The 23,240-nt window shown below is 43.8% G+C and overlaps 1 protein-coding gene across 9 annotated transcripts; it reads right to left on the minus strand.

The window, feature by feature from the left end:
- Positions 1-492: 492 nt before the first annotated feature.
- Positions 493-23,232, minus strand: CPSF7 (cleavage and polyadenylation specific factor 7). Of its 9 annotated transcripts, XR_014297064.1 has the most exons (11): positions 23,130-23,232; positions 22,404-22,512; positions 15,696-15,914; positions 14,751-14,854; positions 13,976-14,148; positions 10,693-11,107; positions 10,070-10,188; positions 7,672-7,840; positions 6,884-7,051; positions 2,935-3,577; positions 2,393-2,519 (listed from the first exon to the last, which is right to left on the minus strand). XR_014297064.1 is itself a non-coding variant. In XM_082659513.1 (10 exons), the coding sequence occupies exons 2-9, from the start codon at positions 22,455-22,457 to the stop codon at positions 6,889-6,891; spliced, it is 1,416 nt and encodes a 471-aa protein (XP_082515639.1). In that variant the 5' UTR covers positions 22,458-22,512; positions 23,130-23,232; the 3' UTR covers positions 2,381-3,577; positions 6,884-6,888. The 9 variants fall into 9 exon arrangements, 8 of the variants coding, with proteins under 8 accessions (XP_082515637.1, XP_082515635.1, XP_082515636.1 ...); XM_082659513.1 differs by having other exon boundaries at positions 2,381-3,577; XM_082659514.1 differs by lacking the exon at positions 2,935-3,577 and having other exon boundaries at positions 2,399-2,519; positions 14,003-14,148.
- Positions 23,233-23,240: the final 8 nt, after the last annotated feature.

Raw genomic sequence — 23,240 nt, forward strand, 5'->3', positions numbered from 1 at the left:
AGACCTCCCAATGTGGAAGGCAGAACAGCTATCATTTTCATCTTACAAACGAAAGAGACTGAGGTTGTGCTGCTCGTCCGTGGTTAGACAGATTTAGATGTGAAGGAGGCACTAGCCAGCATATCTTCTAACGCCTAGCAGAGGACTCTTCCCTTTATGAACTTGATGACATCGGAACTGAACTGTACAAGGTAGGACATTTATTCTGAGAATAAATCTTAGGAACCTTGAAGGATAAAAGATGACTTGGAATTAACTAGGCTGTTTGGATGGCTAAGGAAAAAAGCTAAACCTCAAGGGGCACCTCCAAAGGTTCGCACGAGGTCTCCTAGGAGGTGTACCACACGCACTACACACGCCCACCGTGCAATTCCAGCTGAGAACTCAGGGATTCACTCCCCTCCCAAAGCCTCTACATCAGCCCACACCCGTGTCCCAGACACCTCAACAAATCTATTCAATGCAGAATCCGTGAAACAGCTCACACCCCATTTATTATTTAAAAATATTTTGTTACAAAAGGAAAAAAAATACAATGCAGTATAAAAGATTGACAGGGTCATCAAGTTTATTACACAATTTTCAACCTATCAGAAAGACAAACAAATCACCAACAACAGGGGGACGGGGCCTTGGCCTTTTTGAGGGTTGGGTTTTTTTCCTTTTGCTATCAGGAAATAAAACTAAAAATTGTGTCACCAAGTAAAAACAAAACAAAAATGGGGAGAAAAAAATTCTCCGGGTAAACGGCTTTTCTGGTATTCTATATATTTTTTTCTCCTTAAACTGTCACCTTACTTGGTTTTCTCTACATTAAAAAGACACCCGAGCTGCTCTTGAGGATAAGCACATCACTTAACGCTTGGCCGGCTGGGCAGGGTGCCATATTCTGAAGTGGAGGTGGGGATGGGGTTGGGGGACAGGGGGAAAAAAGCTACAAACCTGTAGCCTCTGTCCCAAGGGAATGTGCCTCTCCAACCCTGGGGGACTCTCTCAGTGACTGAGCGAGGGCTATGTCGGAAACGTGCAAGGAACAGAGGAAGGCTTCGGTCCAGCTCAGTCTCTCCCCTCTGAGCCAGAAGGGTCTCCAGCGACCCTACATCCCACGTGCCACGTTTCCTGTTCGATGTCGCGTGCCCTACAGACGCGTGCAGAAGTAGCATCTGTCGCCCCGTGGGTACCGCAGGACCCTGTTGCTGCTGCTTCTTTCAGCAGCAGCCGCCTCACAATTTGGATGTTATGGGAAAAGCAATTCCATTTGCCTGTGTAGAATATGGCCCCCAGAGTGGTGGTCCTTAGAATTCTGAGCTGAGCTCATTAAAGTCAGGCTCCACTTCTTCCTTGCTCCTTATCAGAGGCAGCAAGTACCTCCAGGCAGAGCGAGGGGAGCTATTAAGTCAAAATTCAAAAGGTGAAAAAATACCAAATTTGTGACTTTACCTACTAGTGCCGGGTTATCCCACAATAAGTAAAAGTATGTACCTGGAGGATGCAAGCCCATGCTCACATCAAACCTGAAAAAAGAAAAGCCTATGGAAGTAGGCCATATCCCGCCCAACTTGCCTCCTTCCCCACTCCTAGTATTTCACAAGGGTTCTTCACTGCTGAGGTCCGATGTCCCCGACTCCCAATGGCAGTACCTTCCTCTAAAACAAGGAAGCAGCCTTCTTGGGGGAAGGGCTCCACATGTGAAATGGAAAAGCCCCAGGGAAAGGGAACATCTAGTGGAGCTGGTTATTGCAAGAGGCAACCGAACCAAGCAAGAAGCAGTAGAGGGTGGTAACTGGCTCTGCCAGGCTCCCCAGCAGAAAGCAACCTCATGGGCCTTCTCTGCTTAGGAGGGGCAAGTCCACTGAGCAGGCTGGGCAGCAGGGAGTTAAAAGGGTTTTAGCCCCCTGGGAGGTCAGGGAAACAAACCGTCAATGAGTAAGAGGGAAAAGCAAGAACAGGAGAAGCTTTCCATAAAGTAATTTCTGTTCTCATGGTCCCTCCTCAAAGGGCTGGGCAGGTAAAGGAGTTAAAGAAGTGGTATGTTAGCAAGGGGTTTGGACCCTCTTCGCCCCATCAAACCTAGTGCTGAGGGCAGGACCCTGGGCATATTTTGGCACACCCAGTCACTCTCCTAGATCCCACAGGGAGGATCCGTTTCCTTTGGGAAGGATGTCTTCCCATCAACCTCACCACTGAACTGCTCCTGGAGAATCAGAAACTCATACGTTTCCTTGGACAAAGCACCGTTCTCTATGGAGACCAGGGACCTGGACATGGTTTCTTCCTGTCTGCCACCCTCCCAACCACATGAAGTCTTTAGGTTCTTTACCCTGGCAAACAGGAGTGGGACTGGGAGGGCTGCCAGGCAATCTTCAATCTTGCAGGGCAGAGGGTATTCCCTGTGGGTGTCTGGAAGGGGTTAGGGGCTTGGAGAAAGGGGAAGGGGTGGAGCGGCCTCCGTCCTTTAGTCCTGATCAAGGTGAGGAGATGCAAGTCCATTAAAAAAACATTTGCTTCCAACCAGACTCCTGCAATGAGAACATCAGAAGAGAAGAAAGAAAATACAAGTTAGAGGTTACTTTCCGATTAACAGGGGCTTATATAAATTATACTGGCATTTTCAAAAGTTAAAACGTATGAAGTAGGGGATGCAGACAGAGAGAATGCAAGCCTGGGAAAGTAAAAGACAGCAGAACTGTCTGGGAGTGTTTGGCACTGTGAGTAGTGAGGGAATGGTTGGAGGAGAACAGAGGAAAGAGGAGTGACATTTTACTTTAAGGTTAGGGGGCAAAACATAGACAATGAAATGAGGCATCAAAGCAGTTTGACTGAAAAGGAGACTTTGGCTGGAAACTACTACATTTCAAGAAAAGTTGCTCTAAGGGAGCATGGTGAGTTTAAATACTGTTTCAGAAAATCTATTCTGAGCAAGTCATAGCTTACCTTAAGGGGAAGGGGAAAAATCTGGAAATGGGAAGTACAATGGTAAGAAAACAAGTGTGTACATAACCAAATCCATTAACCCCCAAATACCCAAGAGGCCCTTGCAGGGAGCATGTACTTACACAAGAAGACTAAACTTTTTTCCTTCTTTTAAAGAAGCATACACATACACATAGAGCCAGAGATGTTCCAAGTACCACCACTCAAGAGATTCTAGTCCTCCCCAGATGACAGGTGTGGGTGAGGGGCCAAGAAGCATACTAACACCAAGCAGGAGTGATGTGGTCAGGCCAGAGCAGAAAGCAGAGCACGGAGGTCAAAGAAGAGAATCAGCAGTCACCATCCAAGAAAACTAAAAGCACGGTTAAGAACTTCTGCTGAGCAGAGAAGGACTGTTAAGCCACTTGTCACATCTCGACCTAACTTAAGGTCCCCAGTACACTCAGCCCTCTTTCCAACGTTGTAACATCCATCTGCAGGGGGTGGCCTCGTCAATCTTACCACACAAAATAGAACTGACAGCAAAAAGGAAAAGGGGGAATTAAATTCAAGCTTAGGATTTCTACTAACACCCAAACTGGCCACATGGCCTATACATAAATGCTCACCTTTAATGTATGCACTTCTGTAACCGGGAGGAGCTCTGCAAGAAAAACTACATCCATAAGCTGCCTGATCCTTCTACACTCTGAAATGGCACCATTTCACCCTGGGGTCCTCAGAATCTGTCATGGCCTCTGGTTTCTCTAAGCATCTATGCAGGCAGGTATCTTTCTCATTTTCTGTAAGAGGAAACTAAAGCCCTCAGTGACTCCTCAATTTCATACCATTTGGGTTTCCGAATCTTTGCATTAGATCAAAATTGAACAGAATGCTCAGTTTTCACTGGACCAGGAGGATAGCAATGAGGTGAGAATTACTATATTTCAAGCAGGATAATGTCCTAAAATAATGAGACAACAGCCAACAACTACAAAAACTTGAAGCCACAGACAACCTAAGAATATCCTCAAACTCCAAAGCGTACACACGTATACCACAAAAGTGATGTAATTTGGGAACTGTTGCTACAAAACAAGACTCAGAGGATAACTAATGCATCAGAAGTAAACTACAGTTGACCCTTGAAAAATACAGGTTTGAACTGCGCTGGTTCACTTACATGCTGATTTTTTTTCAATAAATACGTACTACAACAGAATCTGAGGTTGGTTGAATCTGTGGATGGAGAACTGCAGAAATGGAGGGCTGACTATAAAGTTATACTCGAATTTTTGACTACGCAGAGGTCAGCTCCCCTAACCCCTACACTGCTCAAGGGTCAACTGAACAGCACCCATTTCTTAGAGGTTATAGCTCCATTTTGGTGGTAATGTTTGAATGCAGACAGAGGACAAAGTGGGTCAATCAGACTTCAGGTCCCAGAGGTCGTGCCCATCCTGAGGAAGGATGGACAAAAAAGCCTGCTGGTTTTTGCTGCCCCTAGATGGAATATACCCTTTGCTCTCAGGGAACAGCTCTCCGTATAGTATAAATACTAGTATTTTCTAACTAAAAGGTATTGTACTCAGAGCTTGCAAAGTTATCAAGGTAAATGAGGCCCAGGCACCATCTCCTCAACATGACATCTCCTAAGTCACAACTTGGTACCTGCAGATGAAGTTAAGAATCCCAGGATGAGAATGTGAGAAATGGACATTTTTGGGGGGTCAAATTCAGTTCTTTTGGACTAATTAACCAGAAGGAATAACCAACGTACCTAAAGGGGTGACTAGGAAAAGTGGGGAACTGGAAAACCTGCCTCAAGAGTTAATTTTCCTCATTTGTCATAGGCCTGCACCAGCCAAATGACTGTTTTCTGGGAACTACTGGGTTATAGGATTTTTCAGTTTTTCAAATTGAATCATCCTCATAATGGAAGAAAAGTCCCACTTTACAGGTGGAAAAAAAATGAAGCAAGATGACAGCTGAAGTCTCAGGTTCAGGTGTTCAATCCCCGAAGTTCTAATGATCAGAGGATCTCACAATTTTTCTATCAAAAGGCTGTCAGGAGCAAAGCCGCCAAGAACAGTGACATGCAGTTACACGTTCCAACTACTAACCTACGTGGCCCCAGAGACTATAATTCATGCTTTGCACAGACCAAGTACTACCTCCTTCGTCACTCTTATCCTAGTCAGCTCCAAAGGACACACACGGTGGGCTGCAGGACTGGGGAGGGTGGTGACTGATACTGAATCTACAAGCAACACTAGCAACTGTGCTAGCTCAAACAAGGGAAATGCTGCTACTGCTACAGGAGGGATGAGATCGATCACAGACCCACTCTACCCACCCTCCCGCCCACTGCCTGAGACTCAGTTAGGCCAACGCTGTTTAAAACTCCGCTTAAGTTAATGGCAGAAACAACAAAGTAGAGGGCAGTAGCCAAACATAACAAGACTCCTTTCTTACTTGTTTAGTAGGTTGTCACTAGGCAACAGTTTACAGTCCAGCTACCGCTTGTGAACTACAGGCACTCACAAGAAGGGGGGAGGGTTTCTTTTCCTTTCTGCATCCAGTCATCCATCTATCCACCCCAAAGATACGAAGCAGAACTATTCCTACTCACCTTCCACAATTACCATTACTTCAGACCAACCAAATCAGCCAAACACCAAGGACATTATCCTAATGTACTTGATGTGAAGCCACAAAATTGAGAAGAGACCCCAAAGTCACCTGGGTCATGCAACAGCCTTCAGGAACCACAAATGTACCATCCCCGCCAGAGTCTCGACTACTTTTACAGATCTCCAAAGAAACAGAGTCAACAACTGCTCTTGCTTGCTTATATACTAGAAACAGTCTTTGTTGGAAGCTTGTTTTCAGTTGGGATTGCCAAGCTGGTGGGATGTAACCTGGAGCGTGAGAATGAAAATAACAGAGCTGAAGCCCCTGAACCAGCCAAGCCTAACTCAACTTTTCAGTTACTTGAGTTAATGTAGTTCCCCACCCCTAACTCTCCTGCCTTTGTTTTGCTTTATTAAAAAAAAAAAAAAAATCACTGTAAGTTTTTCCAAAACAATTATATCCTGCCATTGAAATATCCTCCACAGTCTCTAAAGCTTTAAAGATAATTTTTTTCAGATCAGCTTTCTCCTGACTAAAGTATCCTGATTTTCAAAATCTTTTTAATACATATTAATTCTTAAAAATCATTAATGTTGCACCTTGAAAACTTACAAGTAGGCAATGGTCTTACTTTTTTCTGTCTTGGTCAATTTTCCTGATTTTTTCATTTGAAAGTTTGGTGGGGTTAAAGTATAACAATGAGGGACTTCCCTGGCGGTCCAGTGGTTAAGACTCCGTGCTCCCAATGCACGGGGCACGGGTTCGATCCTTGGTCAGGGAACTAAGATCCCGCAGGCCACACGGCGCAACCAAAAAGAAAGTAAATAAATAATAAACAAATAAAACATAACAATGATAATAACAATAGCTATCATTTATTGAGAATTTACTATGTGACAGGTACTATGAGTGCTAAATGCTCTATATGGATTAGCTCACTGAATACTCAGCAATCCAATGAGACAGTCGCTTTTATTATCTCCACTTACAAATGAGGAAACTGAGGAACAGAAAGTAATATGGCTGGAGGAGCTGGAATTCATAACCTGGCATCTACCTGCAGACACTGTGTTCTTAGCCATTATGCCGTGTTGTCTCAGATACCAGGTGAAAGCAGTCAAAAAACAAGCAAAAATAGCTTAATCTCAGGTCCATTTCAGGGTGCGACTCCTCACAAACAAGCAGAAAACCTGCCCTCCTGAATTTTTGGTTACCTAAACAGGAAGTCTTCCCATACCCTTTTCTTGTTTTAAAAGGAGAGAGAGAAATCTTTACTATCAATAATTTTTCTTTCATAAGAGATCATCAACCAGCCAGCAATGAGGCTTCATCCCACCTTTCTCAGTGGTGCCGGTCCCGTTCTCTATCCCGGTGTCTCTCGTGCTCTCGGTTCCTTTCTTGGAAATAATCATCATGCCGATCTTCATTATGAAGCAGGTCCCGGTGCCTCCTGCTGCTTTCCCGGGACCGGCTTGGTGACCTCTCTCGGGACCGATGTCTTTTCCTATTAGAAGGATACTTTTCAGCCTCACTCAGAGGGCTTACCCCATTCTTTCTAAGAGTATTGTGTTTTGGTGTCTTCTACTATTTGCCTAAACCACTCTTCTGTTACTCTATCATGGCCCCTAGTCTTTTTTGGAAAATTAATAACAAACTTGTTGAGATCTTACTAACGTATCAGGCACAGTGCTAAGAGCTTTACATGCATTATCTCACCTAATCTTTACAACAGGTCTGTAAGATAAGTACTACCATTGTCCCCTTTTTAAAAATAAGAAAAATGAGGCTTGGAAAGTTGAGTAACTTCCATATTCAAGGTCATGCAGGTAGTTAGGAGCAGGACTGAGATTCAAATTCAAGAATGTGTGGCTCCAAAGCCCATGTTCTGAACTACGTCAGTCTTTCCTCCTAAATAAGCCCACTGCCTCACCAAACACAGATTTCAGACATTACAACATTTATTAATGTAAACGTTTGATTAATTTTTTTCCCTTAAAGACATGAGGGCTAGGTCTGCTCTTTCAACTAGGTCCTTGCCAGATACCCTGGGCTCCTTTCCTCCCCCTGCCAGTCCCTGGAAGAGTGCTGCTCAGGGCTGGCAGGCTGCTGAAGCAATCAACTCACCTGGATGAGCTCCCGCTGGCACCCACACTGTAAGACTTGGCTTCAATGCCATGAAGACAGTCCTTAAGGGAGGAGATGAGGACACGGCAACGCTCATCATTGGCGACCCGGGACTGTTTGATAACAGCAATGGCTGTGAGCAGCGTCTCAATCGCGTCGCTGTAATCCCCTGACAGGGGATGGATGGGAAAGGCCAAGGATGAGCAGAGGCAGTAAACTAACTGATGAAAAGGAGAACTCAGGAGGACACAAACCAAGAGTAAAAAGCTGTCCCACAGAACCACAGTAAAATGGATGAGGCAGAAGTGGCAGGTATAAAACTGTATGGCACCTATGTTCTAGTGGTCTGGAATCAGACAGATGCTCTCAGACACTGCTAGTGGATGTATAATCCGGCACGTCATTGTCTGAGGATTATCAGACAGCATCCATTAAAATAAACAATGTGCATACTTTTTGACCCAGCACATCTAAAAATTTTCTACTTCTGCTCACAAGTATATAATTTAAACAATGTTTGTTTCAGCGTTGTTTGTTGTATTAAAGAATCAAAAACAACTTAAGGTTCCTTCAGTAGGGTCTGGCTATATAAATTATGGAACATTGGTTCTACAGAATACTACATAGTCATTAAAAAGCATGAGGTAAATCTGTATGTAAACAAAGCAATCCATGTAAAGCACTTAGCACAGTGCCAGGCACACAGTAAGGGCTCAATAAACGTTAGGTATTAGTTGATGTAACAGATGTCCAGAATGTATTTTTAAAAAGCTGTGAAACAATATTCCATCAAAATTACATATATATTTTGCTACATGCACAGAAAAAAAATCTGACGGATAGACACTAAATTGTACAAGGTGATCTTATTGATGGTCCTTGTACAGAAGCCTTTCATTTATTAACACTGCATATTTGTCTGAATTATTTTAAATCTATAACCAAATACATATATACATACAAGTAACATATCTAAGACATGTATGTTTTGTGTGCATATATATATATTATATATGCACACACATATTTTTAATTATGCTGCCATCAAGAACTAGCTCCTTCATTCCTCACATCTGAGCAATGTTTGGACTCAAGGAGAGTGGTCAGGGTGGGTACTTGAACAATGCTTTTGCAAACTAAAGCTTTCTTAGCGTTAAGGACAAGATAATACAAGGAAAGCATGAAACCAGGCAGGGGTCCAGTGACAGTGGACTAGCAGCTCCCCCTGTGCGAGGCAGTGAAGAACAGAACAGAGACTGTGAAGGACCTGCAATTCTGTGGAGATCTAAGAACACCAGGATTTTGGCTCTACCAGAGTAGGGAATTTTTGCCTATTTTGTAGGAATTCAATAAATATTTGTGGTTTGAATGACTGGAATGAGAACAAAGCAAAGGGAGGAGACAGAGGTTCAGTTATTGATCATCTCAGTGTGAAGGAACTGGTGAAGAACAATGACTGTTTTTCTTTATACTCTGTATATCTGACTTGCTACAATGAGCATAGATTATTTTCTAATTTAAAGAGATTTACTCAGATGTCATGAAGGTTTCTGGTGAAAAAAAGAGAGAGAGAAAATATACATACTTTCTGTCTTTAGTCCACTCTGCATTCAAATTTTGTAGTCAAAGATGAGAAATTATGGAAAATGGATGATAACAGAGTTAACTTATTTCTTAGGAGATCTGACAATCTATATTTACATTCATGTAGGAAACTCACAGGAAGAAAGTGAATATGATTAGTGCTATAATGCAAAACTTGGACCAGAACCCGGAAACTTCCTATATTCTCTTCTCTTAGGAACCAAAGGTTATGTTCCCCTGGCTCTCAAAGACATGGCTTCTGGTTCTGCCCACTTAATACTGACAGCAAGGCAAAAGTTAGTTGTAAGGGTATATTATGCCTTAAGATTGACACCCAACAGACTTGTCTCTTTCTAGGATAGGTTACATGGAGGCCACCAGCTCTGCCTCGATCCCCAAATGTAATCAGATTCCATATCCACCATCATCATCAGTTCTAAAAACCCAAGGTCTACACTTGGCATTGGACTCATTACATAGACACAAGATCCACTGATCAACCACTGAGATCAAGATCTCCATGAGGCAGGAAGTTCATTCTATAACAAACACCACAATGAGCATTAGTTATTTATATTCTAGGCACTAAGTTGGTTTTCATGGGGCAGGTCTAGACACAGGCTAAACAAACAGCACCAGTGGAGCTCCCCAAAAGCCAGGAAACCAGGTTACCATATGGCTTTTCAAAATGTGCCACTCTTGCGAATCTACTAGTGCTCCAACTTTATCTTGTTGAATTTCTTGCCAATGGAAATGACAAAACAATGGAAAAACTAAAGGTAAGGAGAAGGCAGCAACGGTAAGGATGAGTTACCTGCACTGGCTCCAGATACAGCTTTGGAAATGGCACTGCTGGAAATTGCTCTGTTCCGCTTCATGATCTCTTCAAATTCTGCTTCACTCACTGTAGAGGGCGGAGGGCCCGAATCTCGGCTGCACACAGAAATAATACCACTCCTGACTGCCCACACCCCTTGTTAACTTTACCATACTCTAGAGTACTATGCTATTTAACTGTGCTCTCCTGTATAATGTCTTAAATGGTTCTCAGCCTGTTCACATGTTTTATATGTTCATGTTCTCTTCAAAGACAGGATTTATGTCATATACTTTTGTAATTCTGGCATGACTCAACAGTGCTCGACACTCATAGCATTCCTAACAGTGACTTATAGCACTCCATTTAATCAACTGCCTTAAAAAGGGATATGAAGGACATGGTTTGGGTTGAGAGGTAAGACGCAAACAAAATACCAAACAAAAACATTCTCTAATAGTTAACTATTTCCCAGGACTCAATACTATGACAACAGTTTCCACAAGGGAAAATACAAGAATTCAGTGCTCACTTACTTCCTCAGGGAGAACAAAATGCTTTAAACACTGTCTACCCCACTATGCCTGGCTCAGATCTGAAAGGAACAAGATGGTCCTTACCTGCCATGGTGGTTATAGGGTGCCGAGGCCTTCATGTAAGTATCTGGTGGAGGCCCCACTGTGGCATTTGGTGGGGGGAAGAAGGCTGGATTGAGGTGAAGGGCAGGTGGGATGGCCCCAGGGGGAGGTACAGTCAGATGAGGAGGTAATCGAGGAGGAGGGGGCATGAGATGCTGGTAGTGGATGCCAGGAGGAGGAGGAGGGACCCCAAAGCTTGAGGAGAGAGGTGGTGGGGGTGGAATTGGGGGTGGGGGCAGACCCATCAGGGGAAGGGCTGAAGGAGGGCGATTGAAGTAGGGCAGCACACTGGGGGGCTTATCCACACGGGCAGATGAGGGTACAAGGTTCTCAGAGGGTGTGGCCCGTCCATCAGCAGAATCACTAGAATCTCGGGAGTGGGCCCGTGGAGGTATTCCTATGAAGCAAAACAGAATCACTGTTACTGTCCAACCTTTAGACATAACCACGGGACCAGGTCATCCTTCAGCAAGTCATCTGACACCATACTAAGGAAGGTGACAGGTAGCTGAGAAAGAAGGTAAAATCACCTACTGTTTTTCTTTGGCCTCAGAGAGAAAGCTCAGAGGCAACCTAGTTAAGACATAAACCCAGGAAGCAAAACCACCCTAAATTCTGTATGTTAAAGAATGCTCTTTACCTAGAACTCTCAGTGCCTCACATTTAAGTTACCCTTAGCTTTGCTTTCTATTTTTAAATGCAGAAGGACCCTGATAACCCATGAGAAAATGACAGTGCTGAGGTATGTTCATCACTGGTCAGCTGGATTCAAGCTGATTTGAAATCCCATTTTCTCTGGTAGTTGTTCAGGGACTCTTTCCTTAGACTAGTAATAGTTAACCTTCTTTATCCTGCTATATACTTGAAATTTTCTCTTTGCCATGGCTCTTTGGCCAGGGAATTTGGGGGAAGGGAGGGAAGGGCAGGGGATGGATAACACTTCCTCCATCCAAGTACCCAAACTGGTAACTGGGACGGGGAAGAGCCACAGAACAGAGAGTAGAAAACTGGAGGTTAAATGAGAAAACACGGGAGACAAGCCAAGGAAAGATCTGCCCACAGAATGAGCAGATGGCACACAGCTGACACCAGGGACTCCTAGCAAAAGCCTGGTACAAAATATGCCTGAAACCTGGGAAACTCCCCCTACATTTCAATGGCCCAAACCCTCTACCCCACAGGGCAGCCTACTAGGAACATCATCGTGGAACGGTGGTATGGTGTTGTGCAAAACAGGGGCTCAAAACATGTTTGTATACAGCTGGAAACATGGCTCTGACACCGTCAAGTCATTTGGTTAAACCTGTTCCCTCTTTCCAATTTAACAGTCTACTCTAAGCCTGGTTAATGTGGAATCCAACAGAAGAATGTGATCACATGGTCTTGGGAGTCTTGGAGGTAGAAAGATGCCATTAGGAGACAAGTGTGGAGAGAAAGAAGAGTGCTCCTTAAACAAAAACTTGTTAGTAAACACTAACTCCTGATGAAAGCACAAGGTGGAATTAATCCCCTTGGCAACCACCTTGGTTCCTCTAACATAGTTTATCACCAGTGCCTACCACAGCATTCTCTTGCTTTTCATGTCTCACACACATGGCAACGTGCTATTTCCCTGAGTTCTCTCAAGCTGAAGAAAGAAGAGGTATTAGCAAGTGTAATCCTCTGAAAGTTAGCTACCTTCCCAGCTACCGTTCCCACACTAGCAAGGGTTCTTTTTGTATCTATGGCCACAAATCCCAAGAGTAGCAACCACTGTTAAGCAGACTAAGTCAACCAGCTATACTTAGTGAATTAACAGAGCCCAAGTCCATCAACATGACAGCGCAGAAAAACACCACTCAGTCAGCACCATCACTTCAGCAAAGAAAGCTAACATCAAGGAGTAAACAGCCAGGTGGTGCCAGGACTGTTAGGTGCTCAATGCAGCTGTAAAATTATACATCTTAAGAAAGCCAGAAGAGGCGTGAATCATAGAAAGACTCTGAAACACAATGGACTTTGAAAATTCAGGTTATCAAGGAAGAAAAGTATGTGCCTTCTAACCCAGAGCAATAGCTCACACCACTTCCATCTAGGCTCTCAATATAGTTATAAGAACATAGTTGTTCCTATGCAAGAGTTGAGTGGCCATATTTCCACCTTCAGTCAACCTATCCAAGGTCCCAGTGGACTACCCAATCAATAAATACAAGGCACTATTTTGAGAGCAGGACCTAAGCAGTGACAGAAAGTGGGTAACGAAAACTTTGCCATACCCCGTAAAAGGAAAGTAATGGCAGTTGACTGTTTCAGGCAGGGCCTTGCAGGGTGGCTGCACCTTCTGAAGTCAGGACAATCCAAGGTTGGTCCCCAGGTTTCGCAGGTTCAGAAACTTGATTTTAACAGTTCACCCAGGGATGACTGGACCCTAGGAGATTGATTCACACTACCCAAACTCACAAGAGACTGATTCATAAACCAGAATGACAATTTATTAATTTACAATGAGAAATATAACTGCCAAGCAGACTGGAATACTTGTGTCGGCTGGTCAGCGCATTCTCTTCCCAGTAGGAGAGCCTAGTTGGGAAACCAAATTAGTATCAGAAGGTGTCTTGGTGAGCACAGGGTCAGAATAAAGGGAATAAGGTGAGCTTAAGGCATACTATCATCAGGCTAAGGTAGCATGATGCAACTTTCTTTACTAATGGGAAACACTTGCCAAGCAAACTAAAATCGCAGGTAACAGAAAGGGTACCCAACCCCCCTGGTCAATGCTGGAGAAACACTGTTAAATTCTTACTCTCCAGCACTCCTCTTGGTCGACTCCTTACAGAACACCCTTCCAGTGTATGTTCACGACAAGATTACAGCCATCTTTATGTGTCATATTTATATTTTATGGTGGTTGCTTCTTAATAATTTATACACACGTCTTACAATTAAGCCCATTTGCTATACACTTGATTTTTTAGATAGAAACACATAATTTAGACTTGACAGGAACTTTATATGTCGCGTGTCTAGTTCAAATGGGGAAGTAGGCCCTAAGCAGTAAAGTGACCTGCCCAAGGTCACATAATGAGTTAGTGGCAAAACTGAGCCATAACCTGAACCTACCTGACTCCTAGCACATGAGGCTCATTTTTTGGCTTACCTACTGCCATGCTGTCACCCATAATCACCACCACCCTCTCTCAAACTCTTCCACATCGTAGGCCAAGCCTACACCACAGAAAACAAACCCACAAACTTCCCCCCCTTCATACAGATGGTCTCCACGTACCCCCTCTTGGGACTCGGACGCACTCACGTTTCCGAGCCTGTGCCTCAAACTGTGACAGGTTCTGGCGGGTGGCTGGCCTCACATCCACTTTTTCTCCATTAAGAACTTTTCCTGGCAGAAGTTCCAACAACTTGTGGACAGAGTTTTCAGAGGCTACCACCACCTCAGCATACCTTGAGGAAGAAAAATTAAAAACGAGTGAAATCTACTAGACAACCAAGACAGGAACACAGAAATTCTCTTCCACTTCTGGTGAAAACTGGTAAAGCCAAGGATACCTTGCTAATATTTTTTTTTTAAGATTTTTTTGATGTGGACCATTTTTAAAGTCTTTATTGAATTTTTACAATATTGCTTCTGTTTCATGTTTTGGTTTTTTGGCCCTGAGGCATGTGGGATCTTAGCTCCCAGACCAGGGATCGAACCCACACCGCCTGCATTGGAAGGCGAAGTCTTAACCACTGGACTGCCAAGGAAGTCCCTTTTTTTTTTTTATCTTTCTAATATTAAACACACAAAACTACTAAAAACAAACAGGTGTCATGCTAAAATTTTCCTATTTATTTCAAATTAGAAATCAGCTTTCTTTGCCTCTCAATGGATGGATGTTCTCCTACATTGCAGCTAGGTCCCCATTCTAAGGTGGTTTGTTAAAACCAAGGCAGTAAACTGGGCCAGGGGTGGGAGGGATTAAATTACAGGGCCAAAATAACAGTACAGATATGTCATCCCAATGGCTACAAACTAAAAGGGGCTTCTCAAATCCAGACCTCACCCTTTGGACTGGCCATTTGCTCGATTCTCTGCAAATTTCAACTCCACCACATCATAGACTCCTACAGAGCGAATAACCTGGATCAGCTGCTGGTCTGTGGTCCACTGGGGCCGGCAAAATGGAAAAGGAAGAAATGTCAAGAGCTACACCCCCCTCCCCCAGAATGTCCCAAACCCTTCCCTCAAACCTAGGATTCTAGTCACAATCATGACCTCCCACAGGAAACCCAGAAGGCCATCAATATTTCAATTAGAGCACGTTTTTCCTATTGTCCTCACCCATGCAGAATTCCAAAACCACCCACCCCTGCCCCAATCCCCGTCTTTGAGACTAAGAAAATTAAAACCTATTATAACTTTGACTGCCACTTGGGCTGGCTCGTCATCAGCTCAAACGGTGATTACTAGCAGCTTTTAGTTATAGATCTGATAGGCTAGAGTTGATCACTGACAGCAACTTTCCCCTCAGTATATACATTTCTTAATTTGAAAACACCACCTCCCAGCACCAGCCCCCAAACATGTCACACAATAACTTTTGCAGAACAACAATCACCACCTACCCCGAGCGTACTACAGCTATCAAGGTCTTTGCTCCCTCTCACCCATCATTATCATAGGACCATCTAATGACCACCAAGAGTTCAAGGTGTTCACTCTGAAATCTCATCCCACAGATGACCCTGGTAGACATAAAAGCCCCAGGGTCAGGGGCGGTAACAAGATGGCAGAAAAAGCAACTACCCACTTAATCATTGCTTTCTTCGGCACCAGTACGTCCTCAGGATAGTTCTCTTTCAGAGATCAATCCAACCTGATCCCAGGAAAAAGAAATCCAACCCCATCAGAGCACAAAACAGTGCAACAGTGGTTTCTGAAAATGCCATCACCTCCCAGTGCTCTCCCTCCAGCCCACCCACAAGCCTTTTTGGTTACCCATGCTCACCCAGGAGAAACTGCCCACATAGACAGCAGCTCGCCTATTACGCAGGCCACTGTAGGTGTAGAGAATTGCAGGGGTCTTGTTATTGGGCTTGGGAGATGGCTCCTGGCGAACAGGAGGTGGCGGCTCAGTGCTGCTGCTTCTGTCATCTGAGGGCTGTGAGGTGGCTGTCAACACGTCATCGTACAGGTCAATCTGATCTGTATTGTTGAACTCTGGGTCCTAAGAGACGAGGGGTTGGCAAAGGTGGGTTTGAAAACCTTTCGTTTTGTCCATTCTATTTTACTCTAATTTACTTACAATCCACGGTCAAATATTTTATAAAACATACAAAACTTCCTTGTCCTACTCTAGGAAACTAGGAAGAAAAACTTCCCCATGTAAAACAATTTTAACACTTAATTATACTTATGTATGTAGGTGTTTCTCCTAAGACCCTGTTAGCAGTCTATAGTGTTTCTAGCTTTAATCAACTGTGAGACTCAAAAGGTATATGACGATTAAACAAGCAAACTAAGAATGCACAGAGATGCATCTGCTACTGCTATCAATGTGGCCTGCTTCTCAAGACCACATCTAAGATACACTAATGAAAATTTGTTTTCAACATCTTATGCTATTTCCAAAATCAAGAGTTACACAAAACTTACTCTTCTACTTAATAAGAAATAGAGTAGGGCTTCCCTGGTGGCAAGCCCGTGCGCCACAACTACTGAGCCTGTGCTCTAGAGCCTTTGAGCCACAACTACTGAAGCCTGCTCGCCTAGAGCCCGTGCTCCGCAACAAGAGAAACCACCGCAATGAGAAGCCCGCGCACCGCAACGAAGAGTAGCCTCTGCTCCTGCAACAAGAGAAAGCCCATGTGCAGAAACAAAGACCCAATGCAGCCAAAAATGGAAGGGAGGGAGGGAGGGAGGGAGGAAGAACGGAAGGAAGGAAGGAAGGAAGGAAAGAAAGGGAGTATATTTATTTAGAAATGTAAATCGGGGGAAAAGCATGTTAAAGTGGGAACCAAAACACAAAAAAGAATGGGAGTTATTGGTTTAAACTCTTTGACTTACACAAATGATTTAGAGAAGCTCTAAAACTCATAGTACATAATCCCATCTTTCCATTAACCATCAAAGAAATATAAAAAATAAAAGGGAAGTGAATAATGGGGGGATTTTCCATTATAAGTTCTATTTCTCAAATGACATGCAGATCCAATACATTACCATGACATTTATGAGACATCTTTGAGCAATACCAGAGATGTCCAATGATACACAAAAACAGTTAAGTTCTCTAAAATATAAAGGTCAGGGGCTTCCCTGGTGGCGCAGTGGTTGAGAGTCTGCCTGCCAATGCAGGGGACACGGGTTCGAGCCCTGGTCTGGGAAGATCCCACATGCCGCAGAGCGGCTGGGCCCGTGAGCCATGGCCGCTGAGCCTGTGCGTCCGGAGCCTGTGCTCTGCAACGAGAGGCCGCGACAGTGAGAGGCCCATGCACCGCGATGAAGAGTGGCCCCCGCTTGCCGCAACTAGAGAAAGCCCTTGCACAGAAACAAAGACCCAATACAGCCAAAAATAAATAAATAAAAATTAAAAAAAAAAAAATATATATATATATATAAAGGTCAGGAAACAGGACAAGCACCGATATCATAAGCTGTGTTATAGTAAGCTTTCAAATATGAACGTGAATTCTGCAAGATAGGCAAAATATACTTTTTGCCTATGTGATATATTACTGTTATGGACTGAATGTTTGATTCCCCCCTACATACACTGAAACCCTACTCCCCAATGTGATGGCATTAGGAGGTAGGGCCTTCAGGAGGTAATTAAGATGAGATGAGGTCTTGAGGGTAGAGCCCATGAAAGGGATTAGTGCCCTTATAAGAATCAAGAGAGCTTGCTTGCTCTGCTATGCTCTGCATGATGTGAGGATACAAGTTGGCAGTCTGCAACTGAGAGAGGCTGATCACCAGAACATGAACCTGATCTCAGTTTTCCAGCCTCTAGAACTGTGAGAAATACATTTGTTTATAAGCCACCCAGTCTTTGCTATTTTGTTACAGCAGCCCAAGCTAACACTTATATAAAAATTCCTAAAATCAAAAGAACTACTACTAAGGGACCTTAATGTTTCAGATTTTGCAATGTCATTATCTCAGAGAGGATCTTTTTATTTTAAGGATCAGACAAGTATATTTTCAGGTAACATTCTAAAACATCCAAACAGTGCTAAAGAGGATACTGCCAAAATGAGAGTACAGGGAGACGTTCGGAGTGTCTTAGGGAAACTATAGCTCATTCATGTCATTGCTGTCTTTTAAAAACAGGAATAAAGAAAGAGCCTATACTAAGGGAATAAAAGAACCTGTATTAAGTAACTTGTTTAATTGCCTGAAGGAGAATCATTTCCCCTAATGCAACTCAGGACAGGAAGCTCCAGTAACTTTCTCCCTTCAATACCATCACAAGAACTGCCGATCCTGAACTTCGACTAGAGAAGAGACTAACTACAAAATGCATTCTTAGACCTACATACCATTAGCAACTTTTGGAAACAATCTTTTAGTTTCTCAGTTTATCTGAAGAACATGCACACCATAATAATACTATTGGATTGTTCTGGTATTGAGCGGGAAAGGATTCTACTTCCTGAGGCATGTAAATAGCTTCAAGTATTACAAACACTCTTAACAAGCCCCATAGGAGAGGAGTTTGAAGCTTGTAAAAATCTCGCAAAGAGAATGGCAAAAGGGAGTAAACTTTTTAGGGGCAACTTAAAAGCAAGAAAAGGAATCAGTGAGGCAAATAAGCACAGGAAAACTATTTTAGGTAGTCAAACCTATAAATAAGGACCTTGCATAAAAAAGGATGCGTATGTGAAGAACGGGGAGAAGCTAACATTGGAGAGCACAGGGTGGATAATAAATTAAAAAGGTGAAGAAAGCTACGGCTAATAACTCAACATTTTATGTGTAAAATATTTCACAGCCTTACATCTCAAACAATCCTAACTCTAGACAAACCACTTATTTTTTTTGTTTGTTTGTTTTTTGCGGTATGCGGGCCTCTCACTGTTGTGGCCTCTCCCATTGCGGAGCACAGGCTCCGGACGCGCAGGCTCAGCGGCCATGGCTCACGGGCCCAGCCGCTTCGCGGCATGTGGGAATCTTCCCGGACCAGGGCACGAACCCATGTCCCCTGCATCAGCAGGCGGACTCTCAACCACTGCGCCACCAGGGAAGCCCCAAACCACTTATTTATTTATTCATGTACTAGGTATGATTTGCCCTTGTGGTTCAAGGTAGAGAAAGGACTTAGAAACCACTCAATCTTCTCCAATGCTCTAATCCTCAGACAACACTACTTCACACTTCAAACCAGGGTGCCTTTTTTTTTTTTTTAAATAAATCAAGGATTGTGAAATGGAACTTAAAGGGAATAAGGAAACACACCATCTTGGATGGTCAGTGGAACCAAACTGCAATTCCTTCCGTGTAGTATCTGTGATTCAGAGATGTGTGTCTAAAAGTTGTAATACAAAAATTATTGCTGATAATTGGGTAGAGGACATGCAGACTCAGGCAGCTCAGACATCAAACATATCACCAGGAAATCCCCCATACTGTAAGCCTCGGCAAACAATCTACTCTTTCAGGGTTCCTTAGAGAATATGACAGACTCAATCCTGGAAGACCCTGGTGGATGGATTACCTTACCACTTTAAGAAACACAAAAGGATTCAATGAACGCAAAATTGTCACAAGATTCAAATGGTCTCTCTGTGCCACAGAGCCTCAGTTCAAAGAAGTTTGTGGGAACTTTTCTGATGCACAGGCAGACCTGTTGAGGATTCTGTTGAAGATTTTATTGAAGAAACAATGTATCAAGTTGTGTTTGGATTTAAATCTGCTAGCAACATCAGTTCACTTTACTCTTCAGTTGCTAAGACAGAAAAACAGATAGGGCCTGAGGTCTTTCAGATTACCAAATGAGCTGGTGTTTTATGCAGGTAAAGAAAAATCTAATTCTACAAATTAAGTGAAAAATACAATGTTTTACAGGCATTGATGTGGAGGGATTCATTTCAGGGAGATTAAAAAAGAAGTATGTATTTAATACTGAATTAATACCAGGGACAATTTTGCATTTAACAGCATAGGAATAACTGTGGTTGTCTCATGAAGCCTCTTGGTTTACAAAAGAGAACTTGCATGATTATGAATTTAAATGAGAACTTCCCCACCTGTCTGCTCAATGTTCCTACCTGCCAGCCCTTTTCCTGATGTCTAAGGGGAATAATAAAGCTTAGGATTTATTTTTCTCAAAGCAACCCATTTGATATAATTTTCTTTTAACTGTAACCAAAGCTCAGTTTTTGGCTTTATAATTACTATTTCCACAGTTCTCACCTCACACTCTCCTTCCATCACTGTCCACTGCTCTCAACCACCAGGAATAGAACCTCTTTTGAGTAGAAGAAATCCATTTTTTCCTTTTATCTCACTACTTCTAACACAGTGCCTAGCAAACAGAAGTAGCTCAATAAATACTTGTTGATAAAAATGAGAAAAACTAAGCATATTGTGTAAAGTACCTATCTTTGCATAAGGAACAGAACAGAGACAAAACACTCAGCAGGATGGCAGCTCTCAGTCTCTTTTCTAGTTGTTCTCCCCAGCCTAAGAGAGCAGCTGTGAACCCTAAGATTCCAACTGTAAAAGGAGTGAAGTAGCTCTGCAAAAGAAGCTTTTGTAGCACACGTTTTAAGAGATCCAGGAGTCAGCACGATAGGGTTCCATCTAGGAACAGTGCTTATTTTCCCTGGGGAGCAAAGTACACATGACAAGGTTCTTGTGCACGGGTAAGCTTGGGGTGAATCAATAACATTCTTATAACCTTCTAAAACACAATGTGTACTTGCTGCCTTCAGTCTAAGCTTGCTTCTAACAATCCTAGCCAAACAGAGCTTTTACCACTTCTTTAGCGCCTCCAGAACATACTAAAACCAGCTTTGCTAAAAATTAACTTACTTGTGGGGAAAAAAGCACCCTTCCCCTGACCTTCCCCCAGCCATAAGACATTCAAAATCTATACTTTTTTCAACTTACTAAGTATCAAATACTGTCCATTTGATATAAATGTCTACTTGATTTCACACACCATCTTTGGCCTATCTTAGACCCATAAAAAAGTCCTGTTTAACTAAAGAGACCAGAGAACAAATTGTTGAGGCCAATGACTTCTACCTTGACAAAGCAGTGACCACTGGATGAGGCCTATGTCTTGTCTATGACCTACAAGCTGCATTGCTTAAGAAATTATGGAATCTCATTTCTCAGACCAAATGTTCCTGTGGTCAAGGACCCTGTTCTACCCATTTCCCAAAGTGAATCAGCAGCACTGTTACCAACCCACAGATAAGGAAATTAGGGGAAAAGAAGTTTTTAAAATGAATAATTGAAAACAACTAAGGGAGCCTTGTTTTCTTGCTATCTAGTACTAAAAAAACAGTAAAAAGTAGTAAGTCTGATTCAAAGTAATATGAAAAACTCAGGAAAACAATGGTTTGTAACTAAATATTCTAAACCTTTTTTCTCATCCAGAAATAATTATGACTTGTTTGAAATTTAAAGAAAAATCTTCATGTATTTAAGTTAATCAACAGCCACATGTACATGACTTCAGTTTGCCTGAGAAGACATGGGAAAATGACTAACTTATGTCAAGTGAAAGAAATGGCATATATCAACCTCTTCTGTTGCTTCATATCAAAGCCAGGGTCCAATCAGAGCACTTTCCTTCCCTAGCCTGTTTTTTTATCCTCTTTCAGGTCCTTACATGTAGCCATTAAAAGATGCCAACAGGAAGAACCAGCTTACTGAAGTAGAACAGTGCTGAAAATAATCCAGGCAAGATATTAGTAAGTTTTAAATAGAGATTTTGGGACACTCTTGAGATTTGACCTCAAGAACTCAGAACTGAACTGTATATGAAATTATTGTTTCAAAGGAGATTACTGTATCTTATTTCTTGACATATCATATAGAGACCAACAAATCCAACTTAGAGCATGTGGCTGAGTCTGTATCTGCTTCGTAACTGGTTTGTCCAACACCTTTACCTCCCCCCACCAAACAAGGAGATCCATCAATAAAATTTACTTCTCAAGCCTGGAGTCAAGCTACTTCTGAAAAGGAAGACAGAAAACAACTGGAATGCAGCTGAAATTAAACGTTAAAGCTATCTTTTATACCGTGCCTCTCACTGCCCTATGGGGGAGGAGACTGCATTTCTCCAGGGGCAGTTTGAGAGAATCTCAAAGGAACAGGTACCAACATCATCCTCATGAATACTATAGCAAACCTAATTCTGATTTTTAATTTTGGTTAGTCTTCGAAGAGACTGACATCCAACTTTGGCTTCCTGGGGGAGCAAGTTCCACAGGTTGATTCATCACTCTATTAAACCTCATTTTTATTTATTCTTAAATCAAAGCTTTTAAAATCAAGCCTGGAGGCTTAAGTTAACATAAAGCAGAACGGTCAGAAATCTTGGAAGTCTGTGCTAGAGGGAAAATTTTAGATCTGACAGAGGGGTGTTTAGGCCTATAAAATCTTCATGGACTGACACAGCCTGGAACCACTGCAAGTTTGGTGCAAGTGATTCCTCAGCTGGTACAGGAAAATACCAATGTTCCCGATGACCGCTCACCTGATTGAACTCCTCGTCAGCATATATATCAATCAAGTCCACTCCTTCTGACATGGCTCCGGAAGGAAGATCTCGAGCCCGGAAAATGGACAAGGTAAGAAAGATGCCACTGCAGTATCCAGAAAGAAACAGAGTTAGAGGCATAAGGGTCCCAGGGTGGGATGAGGGCATTGGTTGCCAACCTCCCGTCTCCAGAGACGCAGCATCCCGGCAGCCCGAGCTCTGCCCCACCCGCTCCGCCCCGCCCCCGGCCTCGCGCCGCCCCTCGCTCTCCCAGGCCACCGGGGCTCGCGGGGCTCGCTGCCCATCACCCTCGGGCCCGACCGGAGCTGCGCCGCAGCTGCCTGGGCGCGACGAGGAAGTGCAGGCCTCTGCTCCTAGGGGCCCTCGGATGGCGCTGCGAAGAACGATCGCGGCGAAGCCCGCAGCTACAGCCCGCCGCACCTGCCGAGGCCCCAAGCGGCCCCGGCTAGAGTCCCTGCGGGTCTCGGATCTCCAACCCCCTCCGCTCCCCACCCAGGCCTAGTCCTCGCCCCCAGCTAGGCCCGCCGCGCTCCCTCCCCACAGACCCGGCCCGACGCCCTCGGCCCCCTCCCTCAAAGGCCCGCGCCTCCCGCCGCCCGCCAACTCCGGGTACCCCAAACTCAACCGACCCCCTCCCCGCCTCAGCGCCGTCCCCGAGCCCTCTTCCGGCCCAGCCGGCCCCCGGCCGCGCGCCCCCGTTACCGGGAATATGGCGGCGGCGGCGGCGAGTCCGGACTAGGCCCGAAGCGCGCGAACCGCTCTCTGCCCCAGGTCCCCCGCCGCCGGCGTCACACGCACAGCCACTTCCGCCAT

This window comes from Grampus griseus (genome assembly GCF_964374135.1).
Source record: "Grampus griseus genome assembly, chromosome: 8".
NCBI classification, from domain to species: Eukaryota; Metazoa; Chordata; class Mammalia; order Artiodactyla; family Delphinidae; genus Grampus; species Grampus griseus.

Bases quoted from the DNA above. Each gene is read 5' to 3' on its own strand.
- CPSF7 (XM_082659509.1), bottom strand. From the start codon at position 22,457: ATGTCAGAAGGAGTGGACTTGATTGATATATATGCTGACGAGGAGTTC. The intron at 14,149-14,750 runs GTGAGGTCTGGA...TTCTTCCTCAAG, and splicing joins GCAAATGGCCAGTCCAAAGG to GTATGCTGAGGTGGTGGTAG. The intron at 10,189-10,692 runs GTAAGGACCATC...TTCTGTGTGCAG, and splicing joins CCCTATAACCACCATGGCAG to CCGAGATTCGGGCCCTCCGC.